The sequence below is a fragment of the Haemaphysalis longicornis genome, unplaced genomic scaffold, assembly GCF_048455015.1.
Source record: "Haemaphysalis longicornis isolate Haplotype H1 unplaced genomic scaffold, Haemaphysalis longicornis Haplotype H1 scaffold_6, whole genome shotgun sequence".
NCBI classification, from domain to species: domain Eukaryota; kingdom Metazoa; phylum Arthropoda; class Arachnida; order Ixodida; family Ixodidae; genus Haemaphysalis; species Haemaphysalis longicornis.
The window spans coordinates 202036009-202060562 of NW_027526407.1; the positions used below are offsets into that span (position 1 = coordinate 202036009).

At 44.9% G+C, this 24554-nt stretch overlaps 1 protein-coding gene across 2 annotated transcripts in view; it reads left to right on the plus strand.

Moving 5' to 3' along the window:
- Positions 1-24554, plus strand: part of LOC144141306 (venom metalloproteinase antarease TserMP_A-like) — a 57974-nt gene that overhangs the window by 24044 nt on the left and 9376 nt on the right. For both annotated transcript variants that reach the window (XM_077672882.1, XM_077672883.1), the window contains exons 7-11: positions 2283-2354; positions 5127-5269; positions 11901-11950; positions 14802-14910; positions 23606-23773. In XM_077672882.1, coding sequence (XP_077529008.1) covers positions 2283-2354; positions 5127-5269; positions 11901-11950; positions 14802-14910; positions 23606-23773 — 542 coding nt within the window. The remainder of the gene's footprint in view (positions 1-2282; positions 2355-5126; positions 5270-11900; positions 11951-14801; positions 14911-23605; positions 23774-24554) is intronic.

Sequence of the window (24554 nt, forward strand, 5' to 3'; positions counted from 1 at the left end):
CTGCCCAGAAGTTAAAAAATAAAAGTGATTGGTGCCACAGCGGAATATTGGAAAGATGGTCTTGTGGCCGACAGAATGAAAACCGCCTGTATCCGGTACATGAACCGTTTAACACATGGCTTGAAGAATGTTGCCGAACTTTACGGGATTAGAGTACTTTTTTCTGCTCCGAATAAGCTTGTCAAGCTTTCTAAACAGGTATAATGGAAGTTGTCAGTACAGACGTCTGACAGCTGTTGCAATATTGCGCATGATTTTCCATTTGTTCCGTGCAACACCTACATTATGTACTCATTGCTATTATCCCATGATAACCGTTATATTGGCCAGTCAGGCGGGTTTATCAATGTTCGACTCACAGAACACCGGTGGTCAGTCAAGAAGAACCCTCATGCACACATCATTGGGCATTGCGCGAGACCAAGCAGATAAAAACCTAGTTCGATGTTGTGGATTGTTTGAGAACACCAGCGTGTTGTGGCGGAAAAAACACCAGTTCACACGAGAAATAATTCAAGCTTTCTGTACAATATATTCATTTCCCCATACAATATCTTCATCTCTCCTGAGAAGGTTGTTTTGTGGATGTATTTTTGAGGTGTGCTTGATTGTGCTTTTTTTCTTGTAGAGCTTTCTTAAATTTTTATGTTCTTAGGTTGCCAATGACGAAAGCGGCAAACATATGTCATTCCGTTGTGCCTAATGCTCTTTTAGAGCAATTATCGAGCCCACTCTTTCTGCTGTGTTTTTCGCGCGTCACTGTATTTTAGTGATTTTCTACGTTATTTTAAAATAATGACAATTATGCTGTACTCTAATGATGTTCCTGTGTCACTATATTTCAATAATTTCCTACAAAGCCGATTGATTTAACAAACCGTATTGTAAGATATCCGGACAACGTTTCTGAATGCTGTTGAAGCTCTCAGTGTGGGAAAGAGAAGGGGTCTGCGGCTCCGTAAATCTGACATCTCGTCGGCTTTTCCTACGGACCTCCAGCATCCTGTATTCTACTTGATGCGAAATAAATGAATGAATGAATAAAAAAAGAAAGAACGATAAAAAGTGTGTCACCCACGCCACGGTGGAATAACGTGGAAATGATTTGTTTTCTTATTGAATGCATTACTTTGGTGTTTTTTTCCGTTGTTTGTTGAGTGTGAACATTCTAATGTTGTGTTTATCGAACCGTAATCATGTAACCATTGTAATCTTGTGTGAATCAAAACTCACTGTGAAGGGCTAGACCTAGGCACGTGCTCATTCTGAGTATATACTTGTGTTTATGCGCCACAAAAACAGTGGCGAGTTAGCGCCGTCGTGTGTGTCTTCTCTGCTTTTGTCTTCTTTCAAGCGCTACTTAAGGACGTAACAGCACAACCTAGTCAAACTGTCGATTTTACTGATTTACAAGCGCTCTCCGCTCGTTTTAGTTTTTTTTCTGCGGCCGCGCTCAGAGGGTCTACGTCCGCTACGCTTAGGTCGAGTGCACAACGATGATGTTAGAGTTTATGACACTTCGTCCCAAAGGGTCGTCATTTAAACAAGGAGCGACCAACCGTTCGAAAAAGTTACCGCGTATGGGACTTAAGATTGCTTAACCAGTTCGGTTCGGTTACTACATCTGTCTCTTCATTGCGTTGGGAGCTTGGAAATACGGTCTTTTTCCTTACAACCGTGCAAGACTATGACGACCCGCCGCGGATACTCAGTGGCTAAGGCGTTGTGCTGTTGAGCACGAGGACGTGGGTTCGATTCCCGGCCACGGCGGCCGCTTTTCTGATGGAGGCGAAAAGGAACAACGCCCACGTGTAGGAGATTTTGTCGCACGTTAAAGATCCCCACGAGGTCAAAATAAATCCGGAACCCTCGACTACGGTGCGCCTCATCGCCTGCGTTGTGTCGGCGCGCTAAACCCTGCAATCAATCAATCAGGGACTACGTAACAAAATTTCCGTTTATTATTGTACTGTGCTTTTACTCCCCGGCACCACAGCCTGAGAGAGTACGTGTCATAAAAGTATTCAGGTGATCTGAGCAGAGGTACTTGGCCTCCATTTGGACGGAGGAGGTAGATGGATGTTCCCACGCCCACCATGTACGTTTAGGCGGTGTGCCTAGACGTGTTTCTTGCTACCGCGTTCGTGTGCCTTTGAGAATAAATCGTGATAATGTTGACGAATCACTCGCACTAAGGGCCAGTGGAAACACAAATTAAGCTATACTCCGCCATTACTTCCACTGCATTATGTTTGAGCGGTATTTGTCGTTTTTTTTTTCAGATAAATTTAAGGTACCTCAGTGTTCCAAGTCCCCGTGTAAGGCACAGATTAGTAGGAGTGGAAATATTGCAGGTAAGAAAATAAACGCCACTCACGTTTCTTCTCATTTAAATGCGTGTGCGCCCGCAAGGTGTCTGCATTCGATTTGATTTCAATAATCTGGGTTTGCAATGATATTCAAATGGAATATTTAAAATCACTAGAACTTTGTTTAGAACCTTACCCGACAAACATTCTTCAACGCATTTTGGCTTTATTGACTATGGCAGTAGTGGCTACTCGAGGTAGTACATGACGCTGTCCTGTAAATTCATGGGGGCACAGTTATGGGGGGGGGGGATTTTAGGTACAGCTTGACATGCATCACGCGTGTTCGCAAATTAGAGGGTAAAAGTTCTATAATTGCACTTTGTAGAAGATATCCTCCTTGTAACATAATACTGTGTCTCCATCGAAATTCACAGAAACGAACGTACCCACGTAATGACATCGCCTCAACTTCTAACCGAAATCTTGAAAAACTTTACATAAAATAACGACACCTAATTGGTTGTGAGTTTATATTAGGCTTCGAAAACTTCTGTTTGCTACCAAAGTTGAATTTTACGAGTAGCGAAGCGTATGGAATGGTGATACCAGCGAATATTTCTGCTTTGCTGCGTCATCATGAAATAAAGGTGTAATGGAAGTCGCATATGCAGTTAGTGGCTGAGTGCTTGGTATTTTCAGTAACACATACATGTTAAATTTGTGAGTGAGGAAGTTTTTTTCCAAGTGCGGCAGTTCCGTTGCGAACTTTTGGGTGGGAATGCAATTCTCTGCTGGAATTCTGAGATACAATTTTAGGAGGGGGCATATTGTGCATTTTTGTGTGAATAATTAATTATTGGCACACTGTACCAATGTCCTTAGATTGTTGATGCGTGTTTCAACAAAAAAAAGTTATGTTTAATTTCCCATCGGCGCTCTTGATAGAGCTCTGTCAGCATGCTTTATAAGGCTTGTTTCAGTACGAAGTTAGCAGTAGGTTCATTTTCTTTCCCCGGCTCGGATGCTATTTGGCTCAGAATTCGACAAGGCTTGGTTGGTGCCAATTACCTACCTGGCGTGAAGGGTTATTTCACGTTCCTCATTGTCTTATTTTACCTCATGAATATCAGCACGCCAAACTGTGAGCGGAACCTTGATAGTAGTCATATAACATTATATTTGGAAGGTTTTTGCTGGTTCGAATTTAGTTTGACATATCGGTACCAACCAGTAATTTTTGCGTGGGCAGTCCAATTGATGCGTCGAGTGAAGCATTCGGATGCCGACTTAAATGGTGGGAGTGATACGGCTTGCGCAAATTCGACTGCAGGCAATGCGGGCGAGTTGGTCAAATACAATGCAACCGTCAGCTACCGTTCTCGCCGTCAAAGTGCGTTCTACTACAGCGTTTGCAGAGGCTGACCAGGAGATATTTCCCCGAATTACTATATGTTATGAGTGTCTAAGTATCCACCTTGACTATTGTCGGGCAATATTTGATGCCGGTGATAGGGTTGGGGTATCAACGATGACAACTTCTTCATTTTACCAAATGAACTGACCTTCCGGTATACATGCGCTTTCACACAAGATCCGCGTTACATTTTTGCCATTGGGCCCGTTTGCCTCGATTGCTGGTGCCATTAGTTTTACTATAGGTTGGCGCGGCGACCTTCTGAAGTTTCGCTGTAATAGAATGCCGTTTCTCTTCACAAAATCCTGCTCGCTTGAGAATCTGAAACGCCTGACTGTAGCCAGATATCGTGATGTATAAAAAGTGTACAGCAACGTCGTAACTGCGAGATGGAATTTCTGCAAAATACAGCAACGTACAATAGTTAAGAGAAGGTTCAATAGCACTTCACTAGGTATGACATCTATGCCAATGCTGGTGAGTAGCTTAACATTAACCAAGACCAAGGCGGACATACCCCATCCCTTTTCCTACCGTTGTAGCATCCGCCATGGAGTTGCGTGGCCACGAGGTAGTGTTGAGAGAATGCGTGATTATGACTCCGCCCTGAGCCTCGTCCTTTTTTATTCAAACAATTTGGGCACCCTACGTCTTGGACAGGAGCAGGCCGATATGTTTCAACGGATGTGTCGTAAACTTCTCATGACAAGGAAGTAAATTTGTAGCAGGGCATTGTTAGGGCTAAAGTTCATGCAGGTGCATGTCGAGCCACCAGCCGCACTTTAAGACGCACTGACATAGCAACGGCGGAGGCACCTATTAAGATGCTGCGCTGACAAAACCTAGCATATTCAGAATCGATCTTAGTGCTTCACAGAACCGATTTGATTGTAGGGGCCCAAAAAGGGATGCAAATTGTACAAGACTGCTTGATTAGTTCATTGACACACGTAGAAATGTTCTACGCAATTATTGAATAGTGCAGGGGTCAGATAACGACAAACCTGAACCGCACCCCCCCTTTTCCTGCTACGTGTTCTTGAAGTCCTGGAGAACACATATTACGCAGGATCAGAGGTCAGACAATATTGCCTGGTTGGCCGAGCCCATTCGTCTCCAATATTTTTGTGTTCAACGCTGCTTCCCAAAAAAACGAAAAGAATAAATTTATATTGTTCCGGAAAAGGCAGTTGAGTAACAGCAAGCCTGTTTTGTTCATGAGCATCACGATCAGCTGATGACCTGGTGCACAAGAAGGCAAAGCGTACCACGGCCTGAGAGTTTGGTGATGGGTATACCTGCAAGGTGAAATACATGTTACCCTACGCCCCTCTGCGTATTGCTCGACATCAGCCAATATATTCCCTAAATTGTGCATGTTTTACTTCTTCATAACTTAGCATTACCAAGAAACGGCCATTCTCATTCCACTTGAAGGGGATCCGAAAGCTCTAGATACACAAGCAACGCTTTCGGCGCTCCATCGCTACGTTCAAGAAAAATCCGAATACCGCTTATTTGACCTGGTCTACCTTTTAACATCGTGAGTACAAAAAACTAATTTTTGACGCTGCAATTAACGCACAAAGTGTATTAAAGTAAGTTATCTTTTGCACGTGTACAAGGTACAAACCAACAACCTAAGTTAAAAATGAGTGTTTGCACATATGCCCGATGCATATACTGGGCATAAAATAGTAGCGCGATTTACGAAAATTACTTTATAATATTTTGGAATAGTGAACTGGATACCACATTACGCTTCATAGAATTTCAGCGGTTAGGCGTTATTTTCTTGCACTTTGTGGCACACCACCACTAAGTTTCTATGCTACTTTACTGCCAACGCGGCAAAGGCGTGACCACATTCAATGGTGTCTTATTGTGCACTTTACATGTAGATATCCTACTATAGTGTTATTAGGAAGAATAGCTTGCCGAAATTCTTAAAAAAATTTTCGCTATGTCCTTCGTTACCTAGTCTAGCGTTGGTTTAGAGAAGCCGCGGCTCTAATTTTGCATGTCTTAATAATTCGGCGTTTTGGTGAGTTTTCAGCACAAATTTAAGTAGATGATAGACACGGTGACCACGACGGTTCTGCATTACTGTGCAGGATATCAAAGACCACTGTCCAGAAGTCGCGACAGGGATTTCAGTTGTTTGCTGTTATACTATATTGCCTTCAAATACAACGTATTATTGAGCTGATTTTGTAAACACTTCGGAATATTTCTCCGCTTCTTCAAGTGTCCACGATTAGATATCTTGCTCCCTGCTATGTAATAAATGGTAGATTTTGGTATTCCGGTGCTTGTAAATGTACGGGAATGCTACTTGTACTGTTTGGTGTTTTTAAAAAGAAATCTTCAGAACACACTCAAACAAAGCAAAAACGCCAAAGGCTTAAAGATGGTAATGCGCATCACAAGTGATGCCGAGAGCGCAGAAAAACAAATGACAAGAAAAGTGGGGACGAAATATTTACCGTGTTTCATTTCGCCCTGGTCACCTTGAGTATCTTCAAAGTCTCCCAAATCAGTGCACTATATTGTATGGTACATAGATGTGATGCAAAAAAACGCCAATTGTTTTGCATTACTACGGGAGCGTCTCCGGGATGACAGACACCATTTCACGGACATAAAGCGTTCTTTAACTTATTAGAGGGGTACCGAAATACCCCCCACCAATTCACAGATGCACCTAGAACCAGAGAAAGCAATGTATTTTAATGCCCTTTGATCATTTTGGTAAAGCGGAGAGTAATATTGAGATACTGTAAACCTGGAACCGCAAATTGTTGCCGCGGCGCATTTGCTACTCTTATCACCATTCTTCTTGCTGTTGCGGTGGTTGCTATTGATGGCACGTCGAAATGAAAGTTTAATGGAAGGGGGGGTAACTCGTGATGATGTATGTCCATGTTAGCAATTCTTTATCTGCCGCACGGAAAGGATCGTACTTGTCTTGTTTCTTTTCACGCAATGCGCGCCCTGATTATCCAAAAACTGCCGTCGCACACACTGCCACGCCTTTGTTCTGCCTTCGTTTGCCGTGTGTCGGTTCTTCTGACGGCAGTATGTACAACAGACACCTCAACGCGGCAGAAAAAGCAGGCCGGAAACGCGCCGTTTCAGGCCGATTTATCAGTCGCGATATACCGCCTTAATCGTAATGTACAGAGCAAACCTGCAGCGCCCTTAAGGAGGGTGCGCATGTGTTTTAAAAAACCTGTAGCTATGTCCGGTAACACGAAGCGCCGTGATAAAGTAAAAAGGGAAATTATAGACCATCAAAACAGCACGTAAGCGTATTTCGGTAAGCGCCAATTCGCCACAGGTACTGCCGCAAACAACTCACTCTTCTCTTCGCCGGAGTTCTGAGCAAAAGGCCGTTCTGTAGCAGGGTCTCTGATTTGTGAAGCAAACTGCAGAATCGATGACGTACGTGCATTTAAATGGCGTAATCCTAACACACATGCATGGAAAGGTGAGGAAGAGGCGAGAAACTACAACAAAAGTGTCACCGCTCCGCTGCACGTATCAAAGTTATACTTGGGACAGCTGGCTTTGACCACAAACCGTAATGACTGCGCTCTCAAAATTTAGTTTTTCTCAAAACACTGCTCCGGTCCTCTTAATCTAGAACAAGAAAATCATGCATTGTCGTCAAAACGCATCCGTACTCAGTATTACCGCCCGTTTTTTTTTTCTCGTATGGAGCGCCAGTGCAGGAAAAAAAGCGAAGAGGTCAAGGCAAGCTTCTTCCTGGCCCTTTGAACCACAGATATCCATCGAACATCCGTCGGACATCAGCAGACGAGAATTCGAATTTCCCTGAGACAATGTAAAATTCCAGGGGTGCATCACAATGTCAGAACGATTGTCTGGTGCAAACAAATTCCTCAATCAAAAAAACATCCAACAGACGGACGAGCACACGTTTTATACGTTCTGGTGAGCGTTCAAAATGGTTCAATAATGAACACATGTGGGTACGTCTAGTGGTTTTAAGGAACATAGATGTTAGACATTTGCAACACCGTTGGTGCTACTCCTAATAAAACAGACACAACCGGTTTTTACATTCGCTCAAAAGCTCTTTTGTGCCAGCTTCAGAACCTCTTGTGGCTTTGGACACAAGTGCGACTTCAAAAACGTACTTCGAAGAGCAACTCCACCGAACGTATTACTTCATTCAATGGTTCATTGTATGTTTTGTTTTAGTAAAAGCATAATTATAAATTCCCGCGGAATGGGCGATGTATTTCGTAGGGGTGGTTCTTCGCAGTATTTTGGAGCGGTGGGGTAGTAGCCGTTCGTAGCATTCCTCATTGGGCAGCAGATAGGATGGAATAAAATGTTGGAATAGAACGCATGTTTAATTGCGAATATCGTGGTCCCCCACTTGACATCTATCGTACATACTTGCTATGTATTTCAATGCATATGTGAACGTCTGTTTTATCTGGCGTATGCGTGCGCAACATACCTATAAAAAAGTCGCAAATGATTCCTCCAATAAAATACGCTGTAGTTCACTCCCAGTTCGCTTTGGTCATCATGTTGGTTAAGATTTGTCGTAATGTTTGGTCGTGATATTTGTTAATACGAGGTATAAGCCAAGTGGTAACTTTACTGTTGACAGCCTTCCGGGCATTCTCGGCCCGACAACAGGGGCAGCGACTAAGCGTTTCCCACTTTGAAAGAATTGTAATCCTTGTGCCTTTAGGGTGTGCACATGTACAGACGTCACGTCTTACACATCTTAACGAACAAAACGTGTTAAAAAAGCCAAAGCAGTGACGGCCGAGAGCAAACATCCCCCTCGCGAGGGGCACGATCAAATGCAGAGCATTTCTTCGGGGGGGCGCGCCTGCAAGTCGTATGGATTACGTATTCGTTGTTGTTGTTGTAATTGTTGTCTTCCAGCGTAGACATTGTCGATGAAGTCGATGGTGTAACGTGCCGTGAACCCCCTGCCGCGGCTATGACGCAACGTGGAGCGGCTATGACGCAACGTGGCGCGGCTATGACGCAACACAATCCAACACAATCCACTTTAATCCAATCCAATCCAAATCCAAGCCAATCCAAGCGAATCCAATCGAATCTAATCCAATGCCCCTCGCGAGAGAGTGTTATAGCGCCGAAATCGCCACCACGCGAACGCGTGATGCTGACGTCACGATCACGCCACAGATGTTAGCGACCGCAGCGCGCGCGAACGACATATGTGGTTTAAGCGCGAACCGACCGCGGCGAGAGAGCGCGATGCGAGCGCCCCACCTGTTCTTGCGCGCGAACCTAACGCGGCGAGAGAGCGTGTTGCACACTACCCCACCTGTTGTGCGCCCGAACCGAACGCGGCGAGAGAGGGCGTTGCGAGCGGAGAGATGACGAGGAGGACGCGGGGGAGAGGGCGCACCTCTGGCCGACGGTTGAATGAGTCAAGGATATAAGGCACGTTCGTAACCTTCCGTTCTGTGTCGGCTTTGTGGCTCAGTTGGTAGAGTACCGTGCACCTTGCGTTCCGCCCGCAGAGTCGTAGGATCGAAACCTGGCGCCGGCAAGTATTTATATAGTGTAGGGGGAGCGATGCGGACGCGGACTACGGACGCCAACGCGGATGACACCGTGAGTTACTGAAATGCTCTGCATTTGAAAACCGTATTCTACATGCACTTGCGCTGTTACGCTTGAAGGTAGAGTGGGGTCTTTAGAGTTCTTGACATCGCGCAGTGGTGTCTTAAAGGGAAACGGCGATCGCGTGTATTCTGCGCTCTGCGAAGCGCCGGCGCCGAGAAGTGGCGAGACTCGGAGACAGCCGGCACATGCGCACTGACCGCACGAGGCGGGAGAACCCGTTCTGTTGTGTGCTACGGCACTACGCTGCACCGCTCAGCTTGAAACAGCTGAGGGATTGCGCACTCGATGTGAGTGGCGCAGCGGAGCGCCGTAGCAGTCGACAGAGCGGGTTCTCCCGTGTCGTGCGGTCAGTGCGCATGTGCCGGGGGTCTCCGAGTCTCGCAACTTCTCGGCGCCGGCGCTTCGTGGAGCGCAGCATACACGCGCTCACCGTTTCCCTTTAAGACACCACTGCGCGATGTCAAGAACTCTAAAGCTGCTCCTTGTCTCCCATGCTGCAAAGTAACCTAATTGGCGTTTCAGTGGGCGCGAAGAAGGTACTAACTTATTGGTCAGGAACGTAATGCAATCTTTCATACATTGAAAGTCGCTAACAGCGGCAAACGATAAGCTGAGTCTTTATATTGTTGGACAATAAGGAGCCAGAAAACAAGTTGCCTCAATATAGCACTGGTATGCCGTGATTTGACAACTTTAACCTAGTTTAGAAAATATGCAATATCAACTAACCGCGAAGTTCCCGTCGAAATTTGCAGGGAAAATTACGCGACCGCTAACGATGGTCCTTGGCGCTGAAGCGGTGGCAAAATTAAGTTTAAAATGAACCAACACGATGATGAAGAATAAACAAGTGGATTTTTTCTGCGCGAGCGCCACAACTCGCACTTGCATTGGTGGAGCGATACTATTCTGTGTCGAAGTCGCTGTTTTCAGCTTTCTTTTGCATAATCTTCATGGCATCCGTAAGGCTGAGAGGCTCAAATCGACCGCCTCTATTCCTAAGAGTGGTTGAAACCTCGAACCCGGACAAGCCCCGGAGTTGTGTGCCGCACATGCACACCGCGGCACCCTGACGTCAGCCGCCCAACGCCGGTCCCTGGGCCTCGTGTTTGATTGTTTTAGTGCCTAAACGCATGGCGGTGCATGCCCCACATTGGCTGGCGAGCGTTGGTCCTGGGGCCCGCGTGAGGGGCGAAGGGCGGTGAACAGGCAACGATGGCTCAAGAACCATCTATTTCAACATGTAGGTATCCGAGCAACAAAAATAATCATAAAAACAAATCAAGTTGTCTGAATATAAATAAAACCTCTTATAATGAATGTAGGACGTGTATTCTATTAGGTTTTAAAGTTACTGGATTTTCCTCAATAAAAATAATAAAATTACGGTCAACCTGAGTTTCTTGTTATACTGAGTAAGCATGGCACGGTCTGTTTTGACAGTACTGTACCTGTTTCAATTTTAGGTTGCGTTCTCTGGTGAGGCCCCACTCTGCGGCCATATCCGTGGTCTTGGTATCAAACAAATAAGTAAAGATAAATAATACCTGAAGTCCGGGTGAACCTCGAAATATATGCAGCATAACGTAACTCGTTCCTGGCAGTTGCCGTTAAACTCGATTTTCCGCCTGCGGCTATCAACGCTGCATTTGTACTTTGCTACTTCCAAATGTACCTGCTTCATTATATTTGCGTGACCACGTTATTTTAAAGAGTGCTACACTTTTATGAAATGTGACGCCATGCTGGTATAAAATGCCATCTGCTATGTGAATCTAAAAGCGGTATTTTGTTGAAATCAGTCACGTTTGCTGAAGAACTTGCGGCTGTGTTAAACTTTGTAAGCACTTATTTGGCAGACTTTCGTTGTCAATTCGATAAAACTGAAGTTAACTTGCACATTTCGGCTGCGGCGGTTACTAAGAACAAACGATAAGGTTGTTTATTATGTTTATTTTAAAAGCTCTCGGTATAAAATGTACGTACCAACCTTTTTTCCTACACCGGCATAGATATGATCAAGTACGAATTTAAGTAAGTCCATAAGTTTTAAACTGGAAAAAAAGAAAACAGGCAGCGTTTTTTTGCTACAGAACGACTGTTGGTAGTGGCCAGTTTATTGAAAAAGATGAATATTCTTTCAAGGCATGGTGACGGTTTTTAAAGAAACATTTTGTGCACCTCAGCAATATTTGCGCGCCATGAATTATAGCAACTGCAGCATTGTAACGCAGGAGTATCATGCACTTTTCTTAGTGTTCAAACATTATTACCGTGCGCATTACTAAAAGCGTTGCTCAGTTTAATATATTTTGCGACTGAGCCTCGAAAGTTCAGGCTTCTAAAAGCACTTTACCCCAATTTATTTGTACCAAACGCAGAAGCAGCCATAGCAGTTCCCTGCGCAAAATGCCAGTGTTAAAATTCCTTCACAGTGAGTCCTTTGAAACTACCAAAATAGCATCATATCTCCTATAGTCAAACTGCTTCGAAAAGATTCTCAGCATTACTTTTCTCCTTTGTAGGAAAGACTTAGCAAGAGTGGATCCTCACGAAGTCGTGTATAAAAATGCCGGTAAGGACCTTTTATGCCGGATTACTTTCATTCCAGACATGACTTATTTGTACATTACATAAATAGAAGTCGGAAATATTGCGGCCGTACTTCCACCTTCCGGATCAACGTGAACTCAAATGCACTATATGAAGAATCATTCGCATGTAATGCGACAGGGAACTCATTCTTTTTTTTTATAATTGTTAGGCTGGCTCATAACAAATATACAAAATCTTCAGGTTAAATAGTGTGCGTTTAAAAATCTTCTCGTTATGTTGCGCTGCTCGTAACATCTTCTTCCGAAAAAAAACTGCTAAAGAAATGTATACGAAGAATGTTTCATTATATTATTGGGTCATCTGTCTATATTTGCAGGAAAGTTTGCGGCAATGCCTGGTAACTTTTAACCGTGAAGAGAGAAATATTTATGAAATTACGAATACGAATTTATAGCTCAGATCGCCTTATCGTATACACGTGTTCTTTGACAGCGAGTCTGTAATGAATGACAAATGTCATCACATACCAATCCAAGCAGTGACCAATGAAGTCATTCATTGCTGTTGGAAACTATTAGACTGTTTGTTCGACTGGCAAATGGTTGGCGGTTCATTGTCATCTTTTCTTCTAAATGTATGTATTCCAAGTCCCACCACCACTCTTCCATCTTCTAACAGCCTGGTCTTCCGCGTTTTCGGCTGTGTTCTTTGACGCTGTTGGGAATTCGTTATCCTTCGAACCCTTATTGTACTACGCTTCTACTTAAATAGATAAACGAGCATCCTTGAGTCTGGTCGTGAGCAAACTAGTCGGGGTTTTTCGCCATGCTGGCTTTATATATAATCTGCGTGAGAAATGCATAATTTGGACCTTATATGAAGCGGTATGGCTCTAGGTTGTATTTTTTGTTTCTTCCCTTCGTTGCGACTAATTACTGGTTTTAATGCGTTTTGGATTTTTGTTAGTAATTTTGTATAATGTTGTCTTGCCCCCCTCTCCCCTATGTAATACCCTCGCCAGAGGGCCTTTAGGGGTACACTGAATGAATGAATGACAAGCTCCTCCCTGTGGCGTGTATTTTCTGCAATGAATACCTGAGAGGCTATAAGAGTGATAAGACTGTCTCATAGCTCACTGATAACTGTAAGAAAGTGTGATTTGGCGTCTTCATCGTCAACTTGCACAAGGCTACGTCTACATACGCTGTGGAAGAGCCCAATGAACATCGCTGACTTGGATTCCCAGCTGCTTGTGATTTCCAGCCCTGAGACAGCAGGGTTATCGCAGGGTTTCTTGGAATGAGGAAGCGCTCCCACATATACCAGCTCAAAATAACCTTTTTCAATAGCAACAACAAACCAAAAACGACAAAACTTGTTGTAAGGCCACATCGTTTGTGTTCCCCACCGGAAGCCTGGCATTTGAGGTCTTATCTGCGATCAAACATGGGCGCGAATGCTTGAAAATTGGCGAAGTGTAGTTGGAAACCACCTACCTGGAGAGAAAAACGAGCACTGAAAGTGACTGGCGTCGACAAGCGGAGATAAGTAACTCGAACTGCCGTGGTTTAAGAAAAAGTTATTAGTGTGACACAAAAGCGCACGCCGGCTAGGGTGCGTCGACTCGCGCTGGTTCACTACGCACGGTGGACATGCGTATACGTACGCTTTGCCATTCTGCGCCGCTCATGCACCGCCGCTTCAAGTCGCCATGGCAATACTGCACTATAGTTTTCGCCGCGACGAGGTGTACTCGCGAAGATTCGCTCACGCTTTTTTACTTGCTGCGTTTTGTGGGAAACGTAAACAACTGTGCGTTGAGCATTTTGGCACAGCATGATCGGCAGGACACCGTTCAAAAGATTGCTCTGGCCTATTATATGCTCTGAGCAGGGCGCTGGCTGTCGAACCACGTTAGCGTGATGATTTGCTACTTTGTTCACGTCTACTAGACGGCAGCACCATCTTAATAGAGAGGTTGATAGCGGAAGTTGTGAGGCGTGTTCGTAGGGATATGTGTGCTTACGCTTGAGTTGGCGTCTTGTCTTACTGTCGAAGACCAGCAAGAAAGAAAATGTCGCGAGACGGATCGTGGGTTCAAGTCCGAGCGGAACCGCGACCACAGAACTTTTTTTGCCGTTCATACGTATTCGTTTTACTGATGTCGTTTCCACGACGCATATGACTTCAATGAGCACTTGTTGTATGCCCGCATCAAATACTTTTGCGTTAAAATATACAAAGAAACTCGGTGCTTCCACGGGAATTTTCCCCGTCTCTATGCCCCAAGACACGAAATCTAACCTGGTGCCAAGCGCGCTTATGAGGATGGTGTTACAAAAACTGAAAACCTCCTCTCTGGATGCTTCTTTTAAAGGGTGGGGGGGGGGCTTTAAACGTCGAAATTCATTTGTCATAGTGCAAACACAGCAAACACAATTGTAATACAGATCTAAAGGCCTCTGTACATCATGGGCCTGTGGAAGAAACCGGTTTCACAGGTTACAGTTTTAGATTTGTGTAATGTTCTTATAAAAATAAAGGAAATATGTTATTGTGTCGTGTTACCGAGAGCATTGCGAATTTGCGCATAGACCTCAAAAATTATGCTAAAACAATACACGAGTTCTGTGCCGCAGTCATTTCAAATACACATTGCGCAAATCTTATATGTACTTGAAGTGCAGCGCAAGAAATCTTTTAACCAAAAACCAAGAACCTTGTTGAACCATTCGGTAGATTTTCTAAAGTGAGCCCCGCAGCCTGTGTGTGGTTGCCATACTTACAGAACGAACTCCCAAACTTGTGGTATTAAAAGAACATAATGAGCGCACTTTGTGTTTCATTGTAATTATTCTCTTTGTTTTCAGGCCAAGCTTACCTTCGAGGTGCATGCACACCCTTAAAGGTCGGTGTTGGAGAAGATACACCTCCGACGTTCAAAGGCGTACATGTAATGGCGCATGAGATCGGTCACATGTGAGCCAACCATTTTTTTCTTTTTTAAGGGGATAGTAGCAGTAAAACATTTAATAAACGGTGATGAATGGCATAAAAACTAGAAGGGAAACGGAAGAGAACAGTTTAAGCCCTAAGGCAAACAGGGAGTGATTGGATTTCATTGCTTCACATCTTGTAGCGCTGATCAGCAATTCTTTTCAGCCCAATTCTTGGCTTGCGCTCATGCCAACTGGTGTCCCAGCGAAATAGTCCACCGCGAGTGCGACCGGTGAGGCTACAGCTTAGGCAACTCGTGCTAGGCAGCTCTTGTGGGAATAAAGTGCTATATGGCAGGGTTATTCAGAACCAAGTAGGTGCGTTTAATGGTGCAGTTCTGGTGCCGTGGATGTTCGGTGATTCCAAAAGTCAGACAGGACCACGGTATCTGGGTGCTGTTTGCTAGGGTAATTGCGTTACAGTACAGGTATCCTGTGGTCAAATGTGGGCTCTGCCATTTAGAATGCATTTCACGTAAGTAGTCGGTGTCTGTGAGAGATTTGTACATAAAGTTTCACTGGAGCATGGTAGCGCTAGCAAAGCGGTTGAATGCCCTCCGCAGAGTTGTTGTTCAGCCGGCCCTTATTATACTGATGTAGTCGCGTCACTGGTGGAGTGTAGGTGGCCGTGTCGACTGTTCATGATTACCCAATAGAGGTTGAAAATGTTCCCTCTCCTGAGCAACCTCGTGGGCCTCCTGGATGCCCATGAAAGAGGATTCAAGGTCCGGAACCCAATCAATGCGGACTTATATTTGGTCCGCTGTTGAATTTACGCTTGGTATTGTATCCTATGGGCACGGGGATTTGCGGTGATGTAAATTGTCAATGTCTCCAATGCTTGGTACGAGCCGGTAATGATACCGGGGGCCAAGGGTAATCAGTATCACAGGCATAAAACGACGTCGCATTGTGGGCGGCATGCAGTTATGCTTCGAGGCTCGTGGGTTGGCTGTTGCACATGGTGTGATACCCGAAAAGAGCGAGGACTTCCGCGCACGTCCACGAAAGTTCGATGGTATTTCAGCTTACGTTAGAATATTTAGGTGACAACTTCCTTTTTGAGTCGTCCTCACTTAAGGCATCGGATAAATTTTGGGCGGAAAGCACGATTCATGCGCCCAATTGGCAGGCTTTGCGCCGGGTATTCCATTTCCGGTGAACCCCTGGATCAGTATGGGTGGGGAAAATGCAGGGAGTTGGTGGACTGCGCGTTTTCGTTGCAGTGAGGCCATGCCCATGGGGTGTTAACGTTTTATTCTCTCTGCACCTTGGCTTATTTGATGATGTCATCAATAAGAGGAAGGGGGACTATAAGTTCCCATCTTGCTTAGATGTGGCATCGGGGAGACCACTGATGGTTAGACGAATAGCCGTGTACCACAGTTTGAGGGCTCTTGGGTGAGTTGTGTTGAGTCAGTAGGCAACAGCCCCGTACATGAGAGTGCCCACTGTGAGATATCAGATCATAGTCGGGTGGCCTTGAGGGGCACAATTTTGTATTCGCTACACAGGCTGCGGGTGATGTGGAGCAGACTTTAACACTTAAGCTTTACTATCTGTAGCCGAAATCCCGGCACTGTTCGTTTTCAGATTTGTATGCTTAGTAGGGTAATGGGTTCTGTAGTGACCTTTTGAACCGTCTCGGATTAATCATCTTAGATGGACAATCTCCAATGACCCATCGTACGACATCGAATTGAGATTGTCGTCTGCAGAGATGGACCTTTTTCTGAGAAAAATGAAGACCCCGGTCGGTTAAAGTCACTCTCGGCCACATGCCGCGGCCTGCAGTTCTAGTGCTTAGTCTCAAGGGAATCAGAGTCAGCTCCTTCAGCATATACTGCTACATTGACGGCACAAATGGTAATGCTGGCAGCCGTGTGGATTTCCAATTGTCGCCCTACTCTAGTCATGTCTATCCAAACAGCACCCGCCTCAAAATAGAGCCGTGAGACACCACTCTGTCTATGTGATAATGAGTAAGTCAGCAGCCAGGGCGTGACCTAGCAAGGCTCGTAAGAAAGCCCGTATCTATCTTTCGAGCTTTTAACGGCCGAGCTGTTTAAGCTTACAGTTTCGCCGTGAAGCATGGCCCGCCAACTTAACCAAGCCGAGTGTACGTGAGTGTGCGCCTCGTAAGGAGTGCCCAGCGTCGTTCCGGCCTGGTCATAGGCTTGCGCCAAGTGAGGAGCTCCCAAAAATTGCCAAGAAAACCACCAGGGGTAGATGAGCGTCGGCTTCGTGAAAAGCGCCCGGCGTCGGCCAGCTAGGCCTTCCAGAAAACTCTGTTCAGTGTCTTGTGGCGTCACCTCTTGCGTAGTCTTCTTTCCGCCAGTTCACGTGCGCTCGCACCCCCAGTGAGGAGCACCTATGCCGAGTGGCCGTGGGTTCTAGTGCGGACAAATGCGGTCCACCTTTGGAGGTACATAAGAGCCTGCTGATAAAACCATTCAGGCCTACCAATCACGGAGAACATTAAGCGCCAAGTTCCGAAATAACAAACAGCCCGGACTCCAAAGAACGAAGAAGGGCCGCCAGCTCTCCTGTTTTTCCAGTTTTGCACCACTAGTGGAAGTTGCACCGTTTTTTATCACAGGGATGCGCTTTAAGGAGTTTCGCCAAATTCACTTTTTGGCTGCCGTTATCAAACGTCTTTCTCAACGGCCACGACAACAGCTGCCTCCTCTTTCGTTGTATCATCGGTTGATGACGGTGCACGAGCTAGAGGTGGTCTTGTGCGTCCACGTTAAAGCGAAATAGGTGGAATTCGTTTATTTGCCTCAAAGGCTAACGCTTCCGTGAAGTTTCCATAGTCCCAGACTGCGTCTCTCATCACGCAGGTTAGCATACAGAGCTGTCGAACATGTCTGACCAAATGCTTTTGGTAAGCTGTAATTTGTCGGATTGCATCCGCATTTCCTGTAGTCGTTGTGCCGTTTACTTTTGCTCCGGTGTTTGTGAAGGAGCTCGTTAACGCGCTTTCATAGGCTTGCCTCGTGGTTGTTCACAACGGACCTTTTGAGGCACAATTGATTTTTTGCTATGCCTGCAATGATGAATAGAAAATTATGTAACAGAAATCATTGGGTAAAGCCGTAAGGGATGAGCCGAGAACGGTTTGTCGCAACGAGCGTCGATCTGCTTTCTTCATTTTTTTTTCCGTTGAGAGAGCTACTTTTAAATTGGTTGAAATATGATGGGTAGCTTAGCGCTGCCGCATAGTATTGCAGAAGGCATCTATTTTCTGGTGATGGGATTCAAGGGTGGCCCAAGTGAAGCTAATCCATAGTTGTGTCTTATTGGTTGCGAAGCATACACTGTGACGCTATGTTGATGTAGAATGTGTTGATTAGCGGTAGATTAGAAGCGCCAGCAGAGTCCTCAAGCAGTTTCGCTCGCGGGTGAGGTTATGAGTAGCTCCACATTGTGCTTCGTTCAGTGAACGCATCGTTTAGTAAAATCGGATAGCCAAAAAATGGGAAGTAGCAATGGAAATCCAATTTAACTGGAATTGCTTTTCCAATGGCGTGACTGCTTGTAACGAGCCATCGCCACAAAGGATTCTTTAACCATTTGGAGGTGGGAATGCGCTGAAACAACTTATTTGGTGTTGAAGTAGTGTTCTGCGAAGCACATTGGCTCTCCGCTGGAGGGTGAGTGCAATATTTCCCCTGCATACCTGGCTAAAGTATACGCTGTTGTGATTGTTGTGATGCTGCGGGGATTGCCGTGCCGGATTAACGGGGTAACGTTTGTGTATATTGAGGCACCTGACGCATTCGGCGGCCTTCGTACAGCAGAGTGTATAATGGCTCTAGTTATTTATGTTCTGTTTGAGAATAGTTTGGTTTTGTTAAAAAATGTTTGCACTTTTAGTACAGTGCTTTTAGTGATTTGCTACTGCAACTTATCGAAGGCCTATAACGGCACTTGTCGAAGCGGTGCATTGTAATCGTGAGACTAGGGCAGCTCCATTATGATGCACTGAATAAAAGATCTTATTGGTACAATTGATTCCTCAATTATTTCTTATCGTTCCTGTAGTCCTCTTGGCGTGTTTGACGTCCATGGGTAATTGTGCGCGGGCTGTTTGAAGAGCTGCCTGGAAGGAAGATTCAATGGTAGGTTCCGAGTTAGGCGTACGTTTGGTGATCCTGCTACTTCTCGGTAGATTATGAGAACTCCGGAGACTTGTATAAATAGACTGGGCTGTTGTATTGTTGTTCTGAAAATTCCTGCGTCTTCATGTTTTCCAGAGGAGTTCTTGATTTTTGGTGAGCAGCTTCTAGATGTCAGCCCGCAGTGCATTCAACATATTCATTATGGTGACAATGGTCGTTTCTTCGAGGTTTTTATTGTTCAGGCTCAGGAATGTGTCAGTTTAGCTCAGTGAATGAAATCCGGCTTCCCTATGACATCTCCCCGGTTACATCACGCGGGGTATCATTTTTTATAATAGTTGACCAGTGCCTTAGGTGTTCTGCTGTGATATGTCGGGTTCAGAGCTACGTGCCCTGGTTCTTTACAGTCGAAGCAGTGATTGTGGGGCATACAGCCGTCATTCTGCTTGTGGGGCTTGTTACAGGGGTTGCACACTGCTGGTGCAGGGCAAGAGCGGGCCATGCAACCAGCGTTATGGCAGTTGTAAAGCACACGCTTTTTAAATTGGTAGGGAGACCCTTTCCAGATTTCCATTTATATTTGACCACCTTTGATCATGTAGGAGAGTCAAATGTTACCACTGTCCCGTTGGTGCTAGCGGAGCGAGTGTATGCTAGTATTTGGCATGTTCACGTCGTAGAAATTGGAAAGTTTTTTTGTTGGCCTCGTGTGGCAAACTCATAGTGAACAAATGTAGCGCTATGAATTGTTCACTATGAATTACCAACTAGCCCAGTCTACAGCGTGTGGCAAAATTGTGATGCCACAAGTGGTGGTGTTTGGTATGAGGGGGGAGAGTTTTACCTCAATAGCGACATATTGGCGGGTTCTTCAATGCCCTAAAGATGTTGATGCGAACCGTAAATAGGTGCGACACGTGTGTATCAAGTGCTAACTGATTTCATCTGCGTACAATTGTGGGGCGGTAGTTCCAAACGAGACCGCAAATACAAGTGTGGAGATGCCGTTTATGCTTCATCTAGCTACTGGTCTTAGGAGAAGTTTGAAGCGAGACTACTTACGCGGTCCGTTTACGTCACGTAGCCTTGGTCATGAATCTGTTGGTGGTTTCATTGGTGGTCACGTTGCATGATTTTTTGCGATGTAACTAAAGGGTTGTTTTGTTGAGAGTCCGTCCGAGTTTGGTTCCGTTGTGGTGTAGTCATGTGCACTATCGGTAGGTCTTCGTTTATAGGTGAAACAATATCTGGGTGTAGGCCAAGCGCGCTTTGCTGCATAGTGTCATAGACCATGCACGCTGGCATTGCAAGCGACTCCAATTAAGTGAGAACCGATGACGTATCGGGGCATTCTTTCGCAGTTCCCAGTGGCTGCGTTGCGTACAGCGGTGGCCAAAGCATCGGTGTACGAACCCGATTATGTCTACATTAGGGTGGCGTTAGGTTTATTGGGTTGAAGAGCTATACCTATTCCCCGTGGCAGTATTCTCCCGGTTTCTTGGGCACCTGATGACCATCTAAATGAACTGAACTCCACCAGCTTGTCTGAAACCTAATAGTTCGGATTCCTCCAAATTAAAATGTTCAATCAACGAACACGGAGCGGATGTGAAGCCATCCGGCCAGGCTCCGACGTGACGCGGGTGCTTACGCGGCTAGGGCAGAAGGCCACATCAACTTTACAGCCCGCATATCTATCTCTATATGCATGTGCATGTGTATTGCGGTTTCGGTGTCCCTATATGGCAGCAAGACACGGCGCCGATACGATTAAACAACATATAGAAAACTTAATTCTGATCCCCGGTCAGCCCATGCTGCCAACTATATCAGGCTTGGCTAGCACCCCTGCAATCCTCTTATTGGAAGTGCTGCTCGGTTGTCCACCACGGCCTTCGTTGGCAAGCGTTTGACAGGTGTCACCGTGCGTTCCAAATCCTCAGTCAGGCGCGTAGCCTACCCATCTCATCCACATGAAAAAAAAAGATAATATTGCAACTACAACAATGTCTTTATCACTTCTTAAATTATTAAAGTGTTCCTCGAATTTCTGATAAATTAGTGTAATAAAAAGATGTTGCTACTGACGGTATTTGCTTGTTTTGTGTGTGTTATTTGCGCCTATGCTCTGTTACTTGTGGCATATTGTACGGTTGTTAAATACCCTGCTCTTGGGCACAGAATCTATGTGCACGGCTTTTTTATTAACTCTTCTGTCGTGTGTAGTTTTCTGCGCTTTTACAATTTAAGCTTTACATATTGATGCCTGAAAACATTTACTCTATTGTGCACGCATGATGCACAGGTTTAATATCCTCGTAATCCCTCTATGTAATGCCCTAAGGGTATGAAAGTAAATAAGCAAATAAATAAATAAATAACTAAATAATTATTCAATACATAAATAAAGAAATTAAATAGTCGTCTAAGCAGTGTTCCTAAATGGCGAAACAGAATAGTGTAGCGATTATCACTGTCGACGTCACTGCCCTAATAATTGATGTTCCTGAAAGGTGGCGGCAGCTAGAGGAGCAAACAGCAAAGCAAGCAGCAACAGCAAACGTAAGCAGCAAACGACAACCAGTATAAAGAGTGAAATTGGAGCGATGTAGGCAAGTGAAGTGCACTGAGCTATCTTCCCTATAGCAGTTCACATCCCCAGTCTATTGACTAACGCACTGGGATTGTAAGCGATCAGAGATTAAACTCCGAGCGATAGCGAAATACAGTGCAAACGGCTGAAGCACATTAGGCGAGTCAGCATTCAAGAAATTTACAGTTATTACTGTGCAGCAGATTTTTGAAGTAAACGTTAACGTACCGTTGTTTTCTATATACAAGTTAGACTAAAATTTAATAACTCTGTGGATAGTTAGCTTTCTTTGCTATGTTCTCAATCCTTTCAAAATACTTGCCGTTTCTGAGAAGTTTAATTCATTGGGAGGCATCGTCTAAACACTGTCATGCGCTTCACCGTTGAAAAGTTGCGCGCACTCACGCATTAAGTTTCTTCAAATCCATGGCAAAATTCGCGCCTCGTATGAAATAATAAAATATTGGTGCGGAATCATTTCTTATTATAAAACACGCTTTCATTAGAGTTGCCATTTGTGCGGAGGCTGTTATGCTAGCAAATTGAAGACCGGCGAGATAAAACGGGGGAAATGAAGTGAAGATCGCTGGTGAAGCAAAAACATCGACGTAATTACCACTTCTATAACGCAGCCTAACTGAATACAGGCATGAGGCGCGAAGAACAAAATCACAAAACTCGGGATGCTCAGCTCAAGAGCAAGAGACCATAAGTAAGGGGTCCGCATTTTCAGTGTTTGCATTATGTATCCCTCGTGGGCTCTAAACTGTGTTGTCACAGTGCGTCTAGTTGGTGTTTTCTGGTCTTGATATGAAATGTCGTTGAGCATGGCTTGCGGTGCGAAGAGCCTTCTACGAATTATAGGAATTATACTTTTCTAAACATGCATGTGACCTGCCATTGAACAACTTTAGCAAGTACCGGCCAAAGCACTTTATACCAAGCCATGCACAAAAATGTTATAGTGCAGCTGAGTTTCAGCACAATGACCGATAAATAATAAGGCCAATATGTAACTCGACAAAACTTTGGGGGTTATTGCCCCACCGCAAACAGGCTTTCTAAGGCTAAAGCAGGTGGCGCGCTTTAAGACAGTTCACAGCAGGTAAGCTTCAGTACAAGAACGAGGAACAGCGTCAGTAAATGCGCGAGCTCTATGACTTTCTTACAGCAGTATATCATATAATTGAAAAAATAGAATTTGCCTATTGATCAGAGCCCAACGCAAAATTTTATTCGACCTTCAATCATAGTCCTTCCATCATAGTCCTTGTTTATGATGTTACAATATGCAGGGCATGTAGACACACCTTCTGCCTTTGCTGTGCCAAGGTTCTCTGATCTGTCATCCCAGCAGGGAATAGAAATTCACAGAATGACAGATGCGAGAGCATATCACTGACTACGTTTCCAAAGGTTGTTAAGTTGAAGCTCCGTGCGTCACATGCTCTACGCCCTCTCTACGTTCCAATGGCTCCCGCCATGGCTTGTACGCGCTGTGTAACCTAGTGTGGAGCTAATTCAGGACGGCGGAGAGGTAAGCGTTAGTAAGCCACAATGATCGGGCCGAGCGCGCAGTTCGCGAATCATCGCAAGGAGACGCTCACATATTCCGAAAACTACGCCAATTATTCTTCAAATATTTTTTTTCGCTCAACATTTATGCTGGGCCGAATATTTCATCACACTATTGGTCTCCAAATTCGCGCTATCATGAGATGTCATCTGTGCTTCTCGAAATGCTGTCTTCGAGCGTTAAAACAGTTCCTTGCCCTTGTACATCTCCTAAAAACTGCGCGTTTTATTAGATATTTGTACTCAAGCGTTGAACGGGTAGAACAAGTAGGAGTTTACCCAAAAAAATAATGCGAACTGTCCAAGAGATCAATGACTGCATGAAGATGATTGATTTGCGTGTCCGTCTATGGCCTAAATGTACGTTTCCTCCCGCAACTTCGCAGCATGGGTTGTTTACACGACGGTCAAGTGTCGCCTTGGGCTCATCTTGGCGCTCCAAGTTCAACGCACTGCCCTTTTCAGCAAGGTTACATAATGAGCTACGTACGGAAGGACAGCAACAGCTACAAGTTTTCTTCGTGTAGCATCGAACAAATACGAGAAAAAGCTTGGTATGGACAATTTTCACACCCTCAAAAGTTTTTTTGGCAGAAAAACTGTTCTACTTGTATGACGGGCAAGTATTTATAAATAACCCACACACGCAGTGTGTATGCAAATAGGGGTGGAAGTCGTACATTGTTTGCAGCAATACTGACTAGTACATTACATCCTTTCGCTCTGGGGTTTTGACGCTATCGTTGGTTTTTCTAATGGTTGAACTTAAACAGGTAGGTGGATCACATTGGCCTGTGTTGCGTAAATTGTAAAAAGCCGATGAAGCAAGTGCTGAAGACACCTAGTACGCCCTAAGGCAAGATTCCGGAACCTATCTATAGCGGAAGAGCCCCCCTATTACTCTACTTGTTTGTGTTTTGGAGTTACGTTGACGTTAATTGTAATAAAAAGTTTTAAACAATGCGCTTTGAAGCGATTTGCAATGTCCATATTTTCTATAATTTACTGATGACTGGCAGCCAATTACGCATATAAGAACTAGGCACCAGCTCGTGGAATCACCATAAAAATTTCGGTCTACGTATTCACAGGGAGCAATCGTTGACCACCACTCTAGACAGAACGAGCATATGAACCTAATGAATTACTTTCTTTCCAAGTAATTATCGCTTCGTAAAAATACAACACCGCAATTACAGCTGCTGGATAGGAGTTCCCTGGGCTACATGGTAGACAGATATTAATGACGTTTCGTCAAACGCCGTCGCCAACGTCGATATTGCTGCTGTGTTGATTGCGAATATTTCTGTCCCCACGGCTTAGCCCCAATAATAA